Source organism: Lagopus leucura, unplaced genomic scaffold, assembly GCF_019238085.1.
Source record: "Lagopus leucura isolate 7727_CA_CO unplaced genomic scaffold, USGS_WTPT01 Super-Scaffold_739, whole genome shotgun sequence".
Taxonomy (NCBI): Eukaryota; Metazoa; Chordata; class Aves; order Galliformes; family Phasianidae; genus Lagopus; species Lagopus leucura.
The window spans coordinates 10,234,065-10,248,652 of NW_024962255.1; the positions used below are offsets into that span (position 1 = coordinate 10,234,065).

Below are 14,588 nucleotides of genomic sequence, written 5' to 3' on the forward strand. Positions count from 1 at the left end.
TTCACGGTAGCATCTAGAAATGGTGCCCCACCAATGGGAGCTGTTTTGCATTGCCTGTTCACTTGGCAGGTAACCGGATGATTTTTGGAGGATAATACTTTCTATGACAGTATATCATCAGCTGGCTGAAAGAGGTTACTTTAACCAGTAGTGGGACATGTTCTAGGTGTGTGATCTAGAAGTGCATTTTCTCATTTCCCCTTTTCCATTGAGATTTAAAAACTCCTTAGCTTCTGCAGCAGAAAGCATGAGTCCTTGCAGAGCACACAAGGACTCGTGGTGTTTGCCTGTGCGGGCAGCACGTGCACCCTCAGGCTACTGCTATGCAAAAGCCTCAGCTCTGGGTGCCTGCGGTGTGCAGATTGTCACAATGTCTCAAAGAACTGAAATTGCTGGTAAATAATTTTTCTCTTTGTTTAGTTTTGTCATTAATTTTCTTAGCAGCTAACTGGAGATTGATGATTTCGCAGATGACACAAAGCTAAGAGGTACAGCAAATAGAAGAGAAGTTAGTTTGGTATCCTGAAGGATTTGGATCATTTGATCATTTGAGGCACTGGATGGAGGGAGATGAGGTTAAGGGTGTAATTTACCTAGGTAAGAATAGTAATAGATAATTAAGGACGCATTACCTTCAGCAAGGCTCAGAAGTACATGTGGTAGCAATCAGCAGTTAATAAACCTGCTATCATGCAAATTAAAAGCACAGTATCATTTTGTAATTGAAAAATGTGAAAATAATCTTGTAAACACTTAAGTATATAAAATATATAATATATGATGACTAGTTGTTTTTGTGTAACAAAATAAAAGTAAGCTGTTCTAGACTATATGCTATTATAGTAAGCTGTTATAGACTGAGTGACCTTTAAATGTCCCTTCCAACTTTGTGGATTCTATGAGTCCATATTTTACCACTACACAGTGTGCAAAACTGAAGCTGGAGGTGTCCCCAAAAGCCTGCTCCTTGCAGGAAAACAAAGTAAAGGGAGTACATCACCCTGGATTCAGCTGCCGCCTTTTCTTTCACAGCTGGTTGGTGTTCTTCCCAGAAAAGCAGGAGTTTAGGAATTGTGTTTCTCTAAATAAGAGCTTAAGTGTGACGTTGCTATATAGCTAGTTCTGTATATATATGGGCTTCTCCCAAGGAGCTGAATACTACTTTCAGTTCTAGTAGGTGTTTCTATAGCAGAAATTTATCAACAGAAATGAAGGCCTCATGAACAAAACGCTTTAAGAAGGTATGGGTTTCCATATCCACACAGAATGTAATCTAATTTTTCAGTATTTCTCTATTTTCTGTGGAATAGATCCCTTTCCTTGATTGTCTGTATATGAGCAGGAAAAAGTGACATGAAAAACAAATTCCTTGCATACTGGGTTTCTCTATCCTACCACACATCCTCTGTTGCTATTTTCCTGACTTATAATGATCACTTTGGGCAATTTAGTTGTGCAAGAATAGGCTTGTTTATGTCCAGTGACAAAAGACTGAGGCATAGAAGTCTTGTTAATAAAATCAGATAGAGGTGGACATTATTAGCTTTGCTGACTCAGGTCAGACATCTCTAAACTGGATTCTTCTAAATTCTTCTGAAGTAAATTGCAGCTCTCTAAGCATCATCTTTCCCTGCAGGAGGAACTTCTTGAACATAATTTGCAAACTTTAGCTACTGATGTGGCTCCGGTTTATAAAAAGCTTGCTCCTGAAGCTTTCCAGAACCAGGTAGGTCTGATCTTCAGTCAGTGTAGCTGTACCTCTAAACAGGCAGTGTTGCTGGAAAAGATGAGACTCCAAAGTGTGCTAACGGGTAGAAGCGGCAGATCTCCGATGTGACGAATCCCACTGCTTACCTGCAGCCAGTACTTTGCATGGTTAGTTCTAGAATAATGTATCTTTTCTGTTTCAGCTAGTGATTAAGTTATGCCCTGAGCTGTGCATTTGTAAAAGTCATACCAATAACACTGTAAAAAAAATATATATATATATATATATATATATATATATTTAGAGATGTTTTGATTCTGATGGAGCTGATTGTCTTGTTGACAACAGTAGTAAGTATTGAATGTTTCAAGGGAAAATACATGCTTTCTCATTATTCTTCCTGGCTGTATTTATTCAGCCATAAGTGCATTTGCGGATAACAGCGTTTTAAGTCACGCACTTTCAGTCCTAAGTACCTGTAGTTTATTTTATTTTTAGGTGGAAAATGAACACATGGGCCCAGACTGTCGGCTCGGATCCAAGGACGGTAGGCCTTTCTCTGGTGTCACAGCTTGCATAGATTTTTGTGCCCATGCCCATAAGGACACACATAACATGCACAATGGAAGCACTGTGGTACGTACATAGGATTTTTTCTCTTTTGTACTGCTTACCCTAGTGATTACTGTGTGTTCTAAAATGTTGCTTGATTTAGGGGGTACATTTGCACAAAGTTTTTTTAAGGCATTATAAAATGAATTGCACGTTGTCATTTATAAATTCCCATGCTATTTGCATCTATTTATTATTAATCTACAGAGGGCATAATTCCATTTTGTTATAAAGCAAAGCTATGTGAGTGATCTTTCTTTAAAAAATACAATAATTCTTTGGGGACACCCAAGCCTTTTGGACAGGATCGTCCATGGGACAGATAAGTTATTCAAGTTATTCAGAGTAAAGGCTTGATGTTCAAAGGCAAATAACAAGCTATCCAGGGAGTTGTCTGCAGAAGAACTTAAGCAAACTGATTATTAATTTATTTCCACCAGCCTGAATACTTTTAAAATTCACTTTTTAGTTGCACTGTGTACTTAGCAGACCCCACTGTTGGTAGTTACAAGTGAGAAAATACAAATGGAGTAGGTAGTGGAGTCAGGTATCTGTTGTAATCCTTAAAATTAAATCTGATCATCTTATTAGGAAAGGAAAATTCACAGGTGTGGGTTATTTCTGTTTTGGTTTGATGTTGATATGTACCAAATACCTAGCTAGTTTGCTAGTGAGAAAATTAATCACTCAATTAAGTGATCTTTTAGATCTGAGACCGTAGTGGTGAAGAGGGACAAGCTCAAAAGCAAGCAAGATGAAATAAAACCAACCATGTCTGTATAACTATGTGGGTTTAATAGTTAGAATATTGAAAACATTTCATGATAACTTCTTGTGCATCAGTGGAGGAGACAATCAAGAATACCAAAGGGTGCACATACAGAAAGAAGAAATATATGTAAAATCTCTGCCCTTTTGAAACAGATACAAAAATGGAAATTCAGTTACGATGTTGCTGTGATTCAAAACAGCATTGCCTTTAGGCATACGCTTAACAGCATTTTTATGTACAGTCAGTGAACTGACTGGAAGGATTGTTCATGCTAAAGCTCTAGTTGTTTGCTGGGTAAACGCCTGTTAGTTTGAAGCATGGAAGCAGATCTCCGTATTCACCAGGAATGCCAGTCCTGAATAGACTACTATTTTTTTCCTAACACTGAATGTCACTTATCTGCAGGTATTTAATAAGAAACTGCTGAAAGCAGACTTTGCAAAATATTGGTAAGCTGCTGCAAACAAGCTCATGCAAGGACAGTCACTTCAGAGCTGCTGAAGCTTAGTAATGCAGACCTTTTAAAGGTCCCAGATTTGAAAATGAGACTTTCTTTTCATGACAAAGTGCATGGCGTAGTTTTTAATTAAATGTAATTTGGGCATTCCTAAAAATATTATTTTAAGTGCTATGTTGTGTGTTAGTATGAAGACAAAATGGAAACTGAGCTTGCTGCTCGTTCAACAATATTAGAACCAAGAAAGAAAACAGTTATCCTCTTGGGAGAGTTATAATGTATGGCCAGAAAGGCCTGGAGGGATGATTAGATATGGGGTGGTTTGTGTTGTTCCTTGTTGGTTTTTGTTTGTTTGTTTGTTTTCCATTTCATTTCTATGACTGTATTTATCTACAATGATCTGATGTTATTTCACCTGCAGATTATGCTTGGTATTTCTTTCTGTGGATTGTACTTGCTTTGCTTGCTAGTAATTCCACATCTAAGAGGCATGGAAAATGGTGGCCTCTGTAAGGTATCTCATTACGTAGGCCAGAACTCATCCCTGTTTTCTTCAGGTCCACTTCTGAATGTTGCAGAACACTAAAAAAAATTGGTTTAACTGCTGAGAATTGCACCTTGAATTGTGATCTTCATCAGATATCTCACTCATACAAATAACTGTTGTACATCTCCTACTCTCTCTGTTTAGGTTTGTTATCTATGGATTTTAATATACTTGAGATAACGGGCTATATGTAAATAGGGATGGTTGCAAATGTTAACACTGAATTTACGTAACAAAGTCAGGGGTTTTTGGCAAGAAGGTGGTGTGCAGAGTAACCTGATGATCTTCATACAGCCTCCACAGTAAGATGTGACTGTGATTCATAGCATGTATAGGCTGTTTTTTATTAGTATATCTAGATATACATTACAGTGATGCATATGGAAGGCTAAGGCAAATGAATGATTTTGTTGTTTTGCAGACAAGGTGACAGGGCATTAGGATAGGAAAGAAGGGGACAGACTCTTGAGCAGAGTCTGTTGATAGGACAAGGGGAAATGGTTTTAAAAGAGGGGTTTCAGACTAAGAGATTTAGATTAAATATATAGGGAAGAAGTTTTTTGCAGTAAGAGTGGATTGGCACAGGCTGCCCAGAGAGATGGTGGTGCCCCATCCCTGCAGACCCCCAGGGTGACAGAGCTCTGAGCTCCTGATGGAGCTGTAGGTGTTCCTGCTCACTGCAGGGGAGTTGGACCAGATGGCCTTCAAGGGTTCCTTCCAACCTTTAATGGTTCTAGGATTCTGTGATATGCTGGGCTTTCTTCAATCTATGTCAGATTGTTGATCACCAAAATTAGGATTGTTGATTTTGGCTCATAACCAGATCTGGTAAACAAATAAGAAAAATGGTGGTAAGCACATCAAAATTACCATGTGTGATTTTAACAGCTGTCCAATCACCTCCTACTTTCCCATCTAACTCCAGCAGTTACTCCAGTTCCCTATTTAGTCTCAAATAAATTGCCATTTCTTATAGGCCACCAGAGGTAATGATGGAGCCATTTGCATCTTAACTATGACGTATTTTGTGTGCAAAATGTAGTATGGAGCATTGCACCTTACTGAGGTGCCTGCTAGAGTTCTTATGGATGTTTTCTAATAATTTCCTAATTGTTTTCTAATAATGTGCCAATAAACAGAATATTTTTTCCTGCTTTTTCACCCTCAAACAAAGTTTACTTACTGTTTTTCTCCTGTATTTCTTTTATTTGATTTAAATATATATATATATATAACTGCACCTTGCAATTTTAAAATTTGTACAAAGCACACTTGTCATCTTGCACCTCATCGGTGTTGGTAAGATTGCTGCCCTTCTTATTCAGGCACAAAATCTTCATTTATAAAACCCAAAGCTCCTCTAGACTAAAACAGTTGAAATAAATACCTCACCGGATGGTGTGTGTAAAATGCTGCCAGCTCTATTACCAGTAGTGATGGCATAAGTGACACATTTTCATTTCTCCTTTCAGTTGTTGGTGAATCACTTTCACCACAAATATGAAGGGAATACTGCTCAGTGCACCAAAAGTAAAGGAAAATCTGAATATATTGAAATGGTTTAAGTCAGACACGGACGTGCAAAGCACTGGAGTGAGCTCAATGACCAGCACGGAGTTTACTGTTTATTTAAAAGAATATCATATCTAATCAGCTGCTAAGAAGAATTTCCCCTCTCTGTCTCTGCCAGAAAAGCAGAAAAAGCATTCAGAAAAGCATTCCTGTGTTATTCCAGGTATAAAAGTTTTGATGATCAGCTGAATTATTTGCATGTGATTTTGAAAAGAAATGATTCTTCTTTTTGCTAGCAGTGGAGGAAAAAAAATCTTGGAAATGTCTTTTGTAGATACAAGGTAGAGTAATACATTTTAACTTAGAAAAATTGAGGTTACTGCAGGAGTTTGACTTGCTGAAAACCTTTCCTGGCTAACAAAAACATAGCCTGCACTGTGCAGAACTGCATTCTGGAAGAAAAGCTAAAGACAAAAATGGGTATTTCTTGTTTTTCTCTGTAGTAGAACGAAAACATTGGGTATTTCTACAGAGGTGTAAACTGATGTGTTTATCTGAAAGAAGCAAAAGCAATCTCTGCCTATGAGTTGAATTTTTGACAAACCATGAAGTCAGTAAACACACCATCAGTGACTTTTTGTCATCTTTTAGTGTTGTCCTAAGGGCCATAGATGTTACAATGCAGTGCTAGGATACAGTGTTGCTTAGAGACTGTAAATGAGCAACGCAAAAATAAAGGCTTTATAATTGATAATGGATTCTGTGAAATGCATGTTTTTAATGGCTTAGCTGCTAAGGATTATATTCTTAATATTTGTGCAAATCCATGTAAGTCACAGAAATAGGAGGTTTCACAGCAAGAACAAAATGCTTAATGAAGGCTTTGCTCATGGTACCATGTATGGCTCTCTCTCACCATGTGGGACCTGGAGGAAGGCAGGGAACAGCTGCAATTCTGTGTAGACATTGGTGCCACATGATCGATTGTAGCATGCAATGTGGAAGAAGGAAGGAGAAAAGAGAAATCTATGCTTTGTGGGCTGCTACCTTATAACATTTGTTACTGGCAGCAGAACCATGTAGTTAGTGTCAATAAGCAACTGCCCACAAACTTCCTCTTCTGTTTTTTCTCTATTATGTTTTTAAGAAGATTCTCTGCTCCTGCAGTGAGTTACTGTATTTCTGTATTTACAGTTCATCAAGTTATCACTGCATGTAGGTCCAGGCCTTTGCAGTAGTGACAGAATGTGTCTGGCGTTGGTTAACGGCTGCCTGTTGGATTGTGTCCATGCTGCTTTCTGAGCTACACATGTGCTTAGATCCTTCAGCTGGTGGGTCAGATGATAACTGATCAGGGAAAGGGTAAACCACAACGCTTTAAGGGAAGGATTTTTGTTGCTCTCTGTACTGTGAAAATGGAGAAATGCTAGAATTTCTCTCCAGTAATCTGTGAGCTCCCAGACAGCAGGTAGTGCACCACGTCATGTTGCAGCACACAGCATGGCAGTGCCATCCGATGTGTGTGTAGCCAACAGCTACTGTTAGCTTAGGGTCAGGTGGTCCAAGGGAGAAATGTCTGGTGTTCTCTTTGATGACTCTGGGATTTACACAGGCTTATTCAGGTTATAACAAGCCAATAAAATGGTGGTTCTTCAGCTGCAACAGAAAAGAAAGCAAATCTGTTTGTATTTGTGATGATGAGCAGTGACCGCACATCATCTCAGAGTCCCGAGTGGCATTCCCTCTCCTTTCCATCTGCACAGGGGAGATGAGTATGGGAAATCTGATTTTCATCTTTCATGGTTACAAGTGCCGTTTGACTGCTTTTCCTACATCTTGAATTTAAAACATCTGTTCTTACGACACAGTGGAAAAGGCTACATCATTTCTGCATGTGAAGTTCAAGAGGCCGAAGGCAGATCAAAGAGGCTCAGAATTATGCATTCAGAGTTGCGTGGCTACAGATGTGTAGGAAATTTCTTGGAGTTCATGGGTGCATTTCAGTGGGGAAAAAAAGTCTCATGAATATGCAGGTTTTTCCATGACATCACAAACCCCAGCGTTAGGCCTGGATTTGATCACCAGGCGCTCTGGAAACATCAACAAACTACCTGACCAACATTTTCTTTGGCTTTTGAGCAGCCTGGATGATTTAGCTGCACATTCTGGAAGAAGTATTGAGCCTAGCAGGACATGCAGCTTCACTGTGTAAGTGAGGTTTGACTGAGTCCATGATTCTCTTGTGGTTGGTTTTAGTATTGGGCAGTTTGCACACACTGTCAACACCGATGGAAAATGTTGCTTTTAATTTCACAGCAATTGCTTCTTAGTGAAGATTTTGCACAAATTTCAATATTAGAGTGGCTTTTGAAACGGGTGTTTCACATTTGGTGGATTGCTTCAGCTGTAAATTGCCAAGTCATCTGTAGGGGCCTGAATTTGTAACTTGTCTCCTGGTAACATGAAGTTTTGGGCTATCCTCTTGCAGTTATGTCCTTCTTTTCATAATAAATACATTGTAAGAGACAGTGACCCTGAAAAATTACATGCATTAAGTTTTCTTTTACAGTTTTTAGGCTTTAGGTGTACTAACATTCAATTTTTTTTCTGCATGATTCTTAATATACATTAATTTCATTTTTTTCATTCAGTAGTTAATATATTGCTCGTTGGAGGTGCCTGTCACCTCTTCATAGTCCTGCCAAGATAGTACAGCCCTTATCTTCTCTAATTCCTCAGGAGTTCTTTGGCTTCCTTCTTGTTCCTTGGGATTGAAATTGACCAATAACTCATTTCTACCTACAGGAAGCTCTTTTACCAACTGGGAGCTTAGATTTTCCTCTCTGCTTACATGCCTTCCCCAAATCAAGCACTGCAAAAATGTGCATTTCACCTACCTCATTACAAATCAGATTAAAAGTAATACATTTTTAAGAAAAAAAATCTCTATGAGAAAGAATAAATCTAATAAATGTACAAGATGAGATTTCCATCAATATATCTGGTGAAATGTGTGAAAATGCAGACTGTAAGTTGGGTGAGGGCCTTGATTTTCAAAATGAACAAGACTGTGTGGATTTGAATCTAAGATTTAGACGTTTTTCAGAGCAGCATATGAGTACAGACACAGGATGGGCGGAATTTTTAACAAGTGAGAATCAGGCAGTTTTGAATAAAAACAAATGGAAGTTAAATGGCTTTCATGCAAACTTCGTTTTTGTTTTCAGTTTGGGAGTGGAGGATGTGCTGAGCCGTATGCAGTTGTGCTCTCTGTATATCTCACCCTTTCTCCCCTTCCTTGATAACTTTGAATCTGATGGCAAGTTTCAACCAAATTTCACTGAATTCTGCAGAATCTTGCCTTGGAGACTTCAGCCTCTTCTTCCACGCTTTGCGTTGTGAGAGCCCACTGCTGAGTGGGTGAGAGCCTGGGGTTATCCTGGCCTGTAGCCAGGAGGCACAGAGCGCCAGCAGGGCCTGATTGCTGTTGGCTGGGGCAGTGAGGTGGCAGCGAGGTGCGGAAGGGGCAGAGATAATGGTGCTGGGATGGGGTGTGTGGGAGTGCGGGGACAAAGAAGTCCATAGGAAACCAGGTGTCATTTGCTGCTCATGGAACAACCTGTTTTTTCTAAATCTTCCTTGTAGTCCAAAGGCTGCGCAGTAGAGGTAAGTGCGCATGGAGCAAGCACATCAGTAAATGCTACTCATCAGCTTCTAATCGCCCTTTCACCTTGCCTTCTTAAGAGCCCCTCTCTCAATCCTTTTAAATGCCACCTGAAAAGCTCTTCTCCTTTGTCTGTCCCCCTCAGATTTTCTCCTTTTGCTGCTCTGCGACTGTTAAGCTTTGCATATAGCTATTTCTAAAGCCCTAACAACCACTTCATTTATTTAGGATTTTTAGTTTGTGATTCTGTAATTCTATTGTGGAAATAAATCTGTGATGCTTTTATGTGAAAGCTGTGCTATATAAAACATTTGTTTTTTCCTAAATTATATTATTATTTTCTCCTGTAACGTTAGGCATGGTGGCAAGATTTTGGAAAGTTGAATTAACTGGTGATATGCAGTACATTCAACCTACGCAATGGCGGATGAGAATGCCTCCATTTAGGGGGAGGATCATCTCATCCTTGGATGGTGCTCAGATTCCTTTGTGTGTGTAGTCAGTGACTCCCCATGAAATAGAAGATTAACCATGCCGTGATATGAATGCATGGCTTTCTAGTAATGCAGTACGTTGTGGAAAAGCAGCATTGTCTTGCGAATTTGATTAATGAAATTATTAATGGTGATTATATGGACACTTGCTTCCAAAGGCCATCCCCTGGAAAGCACAGAGTGAAGCCATGTGAAGGTGGTCTGCTCTTCTGTTTTTAAGAAGGGGATTTTTTTGGCACTTGGTTGGTTTTTTGTTTTTGTCACTAGAAAAAAAAGAAAAAGCATTTGTTTTTAAGGTGAAGATTTAATACTAATAACTGCAACTCTAGAAGAGCTGAAAATGGTAAAGTACTGAAAAGGTTCATCAGTGACTTGGAAAAACTTTAATAAGAATACTATTGCAATGCGTTTGGATACAACTTCACATTTTTGTTGTGCTCTTATCAAATTGGATCTAGCCAGCATTTTCCTCTTGGCTCCCATATCCCACAGCAACACATAATTTAATAAGAGAAAGTAGGTCAGTGGCCTGAGAGAAACCAAACGTCTGCTGGGTCTCATGACTTTGTTACAGCAGACAGAGCTGGGCGAGCGTGTGTGCATGTAGACAAACAGAGTTAGAGCTAGATTTGTTTTAACAACAAACAAAAAAATAAGCAGCAATATGGATAACTTCATCTGTCATCTAAAGCTGTATCATAGAAACTCCTGGTAGAAATAAAAATATTTTTGTGTTCATACCCTTTACTCTTAAAAAAAGATTTTGAGCATCAAGTACATATAAAAAAAATCCCACTGTATTTACAACTCAGATTATTTATGGAGTTTGGGAAATATTTGTGGGTAGTGTGAGCTGAATCGAAGTTGCATTGTTCCTCTTCAAGACACAATGCTTTCGCCTTATCTTCAGGTACGGGTAGTTTTTCTGCATCACCATCATAAATCAAACAGTGCTTGTCAGATGGTTCTGCTTGAGAGTCCTATGGCACTGAGATTACCAAACATGAGAATACAATGGAGTCCAGGCTGAATGCATAAACGTTTGAATAACTTCTGTATTCGGATTGTTTTTGTAAATGTTCCCGTTCTTGCCAGGTCTGTACGTTAACAAAGGAGGACAACCGGAGAGTCGGGGTGATTCCAAGCGATGAGCAGCTCCATGTGTTACCTCTATACAAAATTTCACAAACAGATGAATTTGGCACTGAAGAGGGATTGGAAGCTAAGATAAAAGCCGGAGCCATACAGGTGCTCACAGCGTTTCCCAGAGAAGTACGGATGTTAGCTGAGCCTCTGAGAGCTACAAAGAAGAAGAAACCTGACACGAGGAGGACCCCAAGTGAAAAGCAGCAATTAATGGATAAAAAATATTCAACACCAATAAAGCTGAAAACTGAAGCGCCAGAAAATCTCAGTAACACTTTGCATTGCTTAGGTGAGTGCTGCCCATCAAATTCAGCTGTTTTCTTTTGATACGGTGTTGTGACTCAGCCATCTCAGGGGAAGGAAAAGCTCCTTCGTAACTCTTTGTTGGTTTTTTTTTCAACATACTTCCATAATGGGCATCTTAGGGGCTAATGAACAAGTTGTAGTTGATATTCTATTGGCAAGGGAAAAAGCAGGTGAAGTTTGTGGTGGTGTGTTAGCAATCGTGAGTAATGATAATGAACCAATGAAATGTTCTGAAGACCCCATATTCTGATAAATAATGCTAGTAGAAGCATCTTGAAATACTGTTCTGGGAATGTTTATCTAAAGAACAGATATTAAATTCCATCATTTAAAAGTACAGGACCTGCTGTCTGCTTTGTATGAAAGACAATGGCTTTCTGACAATCTGAGCTGAAGAGCATTTCCTTCTGATACTTTCAGTGACACGGATTCTGCCACAGAGCAAGACGCCAAAAAAAAATAATAGTAACACAACAGTAAACTTTTGTTAAATCAAACAATGCTTTTCACATTTTTCCTTGAAATACTGTCAGGAGGGTGAGAGCTAGATGCTTTTTGCACCTAGCTTTCTGTGTCACAGGAACGTCACTATGCCCACAGAGTCTTGTCAAGCAATATGTGCATGTGCAGCATAGAGCTGCTCCTTGACCAGTTACTGTGTGTAGTTGCTGCTGTACCTCAGGTCAGATTTTGGACCAGCATTTTGGAGAACAAAATTCTTATGTGGGACTTTTCAGTAATGAAAAGTAGAAAAGAAAAGAAACCATGGAGTAAACTCTGATTACAAGAGAGGAAACAAATCTATGGCATTAAAATACAGGCTGTCTACCTTTGGGGAAGTATAGTGGAGTCTTAGCCTACCTGCTGTAATTTTAATTCATGAGATACGTGGTGATAGATTTAATGTAAGGAAAAAAATTGCAAACAAAATCAGTCTAAATGACATGTCTGTAATTTGTATTCTGTACCCTGGTTACACGTTTCTCTCGGCAGAATCAGGGCAGCAAATAAGGTTTTGTGTAGAGCAAGATGGAATAATTAAATCCTAGGAAATTAGACAGACACTGAGTTAATCTTCATGCTTCAAGTCTGGGAGATGCAGTCCAGGCTCTGAAACAAATATAAAGGTTCTTCTCAGGCCGAGGACATCATCCATCTCCAGTGCAGTGATTAATAACTTCCAGAGTGCTCCGGGTGGACTGGAAGTCTTGGAAGGATGAGAGGACTCTGGCTTTTGAAGGAGCTGCGAGATTGTTTGACTCACTGGAAAGTTGTTATGAAACGCTGAAATAGCTACCGACTGTCTACCTGCATGTGACTCTGTAGTTAAGGCATGACTTCTTTATTTGAAAGCCATGCCTTGAGTTAATGGTATGCTGTCCAGAGTTTTGCTATATGCTTTGGGAATGTAAGATTCTCTTCCCTTAAACATACAAAAATGATTAAATAACTGCGTAAGCAAGTAAACTTCCATAATTTGTTTGGGCTTGAAATATTCAGGTAATTTAAAGGGGCTGCTGATAATAATAAGAGTGATGAAGAAATACTCAAAGCAGCAAGAAGGTTTTTCAGAGATGGAAAAATCAGAATATGAATCATAACATTTTGCTTCTATCATGAAAGCTTTTATCATGGAGATCGTGACAGTGGAATCCCTGAAGATTCTGTAAGTGGAACACACAGTTTACGTCGTTATTTCTGACTCTAGAAAGAAGTCAACTCAGTAAGCCCGAATCTGCAGATGGTACATATAGCTGCAGACAGCCAAGATTAATAACCAAAAGCATTTATGCACACTGTGTGTGCTTCCTGTACAGGGCAGTGGCTGAATTTCACTGTAAAGATCTCCGTTCTGCCTTTTGCTGAAAATGTAAATATCTGTAATTATGAATTTAGAGCATTATGGCATTAACTTACACATACAGCTTTTTGCTATAATAGGGGATCAGTCCTTTGGTTGATCCTTCCCATTCTGCCAGTGGGAGGTGTCATTTTAGTCCTGAGAAATAATGAGTGTGGCAGAGATTATTAGGCTCATTATGAAAACAAGTCAAACAGCCTATGAGGCAGAGGAGCTGAAATTAGACTATGCAGCAGTAATCACTCCTGATGGCAAACTGGAAACAATTCTTTAATAGTATGATAGCCCTCCATATGAGCAGTGGGCATCAGTTCTAGTCATACCTTATCAACAACCAAAAAAAAAAAAAAAAAAGTTCAGGAAATAATGAAAGTATGGAAAAACTAAATTGGGGAAGGTTACTGCCTGTAGTTTTAGGTAAGCAGTGAACAGAGTACTGCTTACAGTTTCTTTAAGCACATCAAATACTGCTGCTAAATTTTGTCCTAATTTAAGAAGAAAGGAATGCATGTATTGGAAAGGAAAAAAGTAATGATGAATAATGTCTGTGCTTACTCAGTTTACAGGTGAGTACAAGAGTTTTAGAGTGTTGGTTTTGCTTTTTAAATGAAAAAGATATGGAAAACATGCAGTTAGATGAGAACTGTTGTACATGCAGTCATTGTCATTCGTGTTTTAGGCCATGTGAAGTCAACACTCTTTAGTGTTGGCCTGGGGGGATTTTGGAGTCACAAGGCTGGCTATTTGGTATTGTCCATTACTATTGCCCAATATCCATGTAGTATTTGGAAGAGATTTAACCATCATTTCAAATTCAGTACTGTATTCTCATCTGGAAAGAGAGATCCCTGTAACCTGCATGTCTTCATTATACACAGAGCTGGAAATTGAGAAGCGATAAGACAGGATTATCTTCTGTTTTTACCTAGCAGCAAAGATGATAGTGAGGAGGACCTTTATGGCGCTGAAGCCAGCTTAGGTCTGCCTGGGAGTAGAGCATGCATATGTGAAGATGTAGTCTGAATCCAAGATCTGCCAAGTCTTTTGTAGAAATGCTGTATGTTCAGTAGGGTGCATATATCATGAACTCCACTCAATATCAAGCAGAGCAACTTGTAATTTTTACATTTGTGCTCATGCTGAGAGCTTTCAAAATCCTAAACTGATACAAAATACAGAGTAAAGATAAAAACCATACATTCTTTTTTATCCATCATTAACCACGTTATTCTTTAAGACTAAACTTTAAAGATGGCAATGTTATTTTTGTCTCCATAAATATTGGCAATTCTTCTTGGCCTTTGTTGGATAGAAGGGGGAGCCAGCTGCTCAGCTGCCCACAGCAGAGAAGTACTTTAGCCAGCAGATCCTGTTTCTGGAGAGAGATGCCATCTGAGCTGAACCTGTACTGTTTCCTCTATCCAGACGTTTGAATTAACTTCTGTTTATTAAACACCTGTAATATTTTCTTCCTAATCAAAACATTCTCTGACTTTGGTTTGATCTTAC

At 39.0% G+C, this 14,588-nt stretch overlaps 1 protein-coding gene across 3 annotated transcripts in view; it reads left to right on the forward strand.

Moving 5' to 3' along the window:
• TET1 (tet methylcytosine dioxygenase 1) overlaps positions 1 to 14,588 on the forward strand; it is a 69,281-nt gene that overhangs the window by 46,969 nt on the left and 7,724 nt on the right. For 2 of the 3 annotated variants that reach the window (XM_042862731.1, XM_042862733.1), the window contains exons 9-12: positions 1,637 to 1,726; positions 2,207 to 2,344; positions 9,254 to 9,274; positions 10,862 to 11,201. In XM_042862731.1, the coding sequence (XP_042718665.1) occupies positions 1,637 to 1,726; positions 2,207 to 2,344; positions 9,254 to 9,274; positions 10,862 to 11,201 (589 nt within the window). The remainder of the gene's footprint in view (positions 1 to 1,636; positions 1,727 to 2,206; positions 2,345 to 9,253; positions 9,275 to 10,861; positions 11,202 to 14,588) is intronic. The other variant, XM_042862732.1, reaches the window with a different exon arrangement.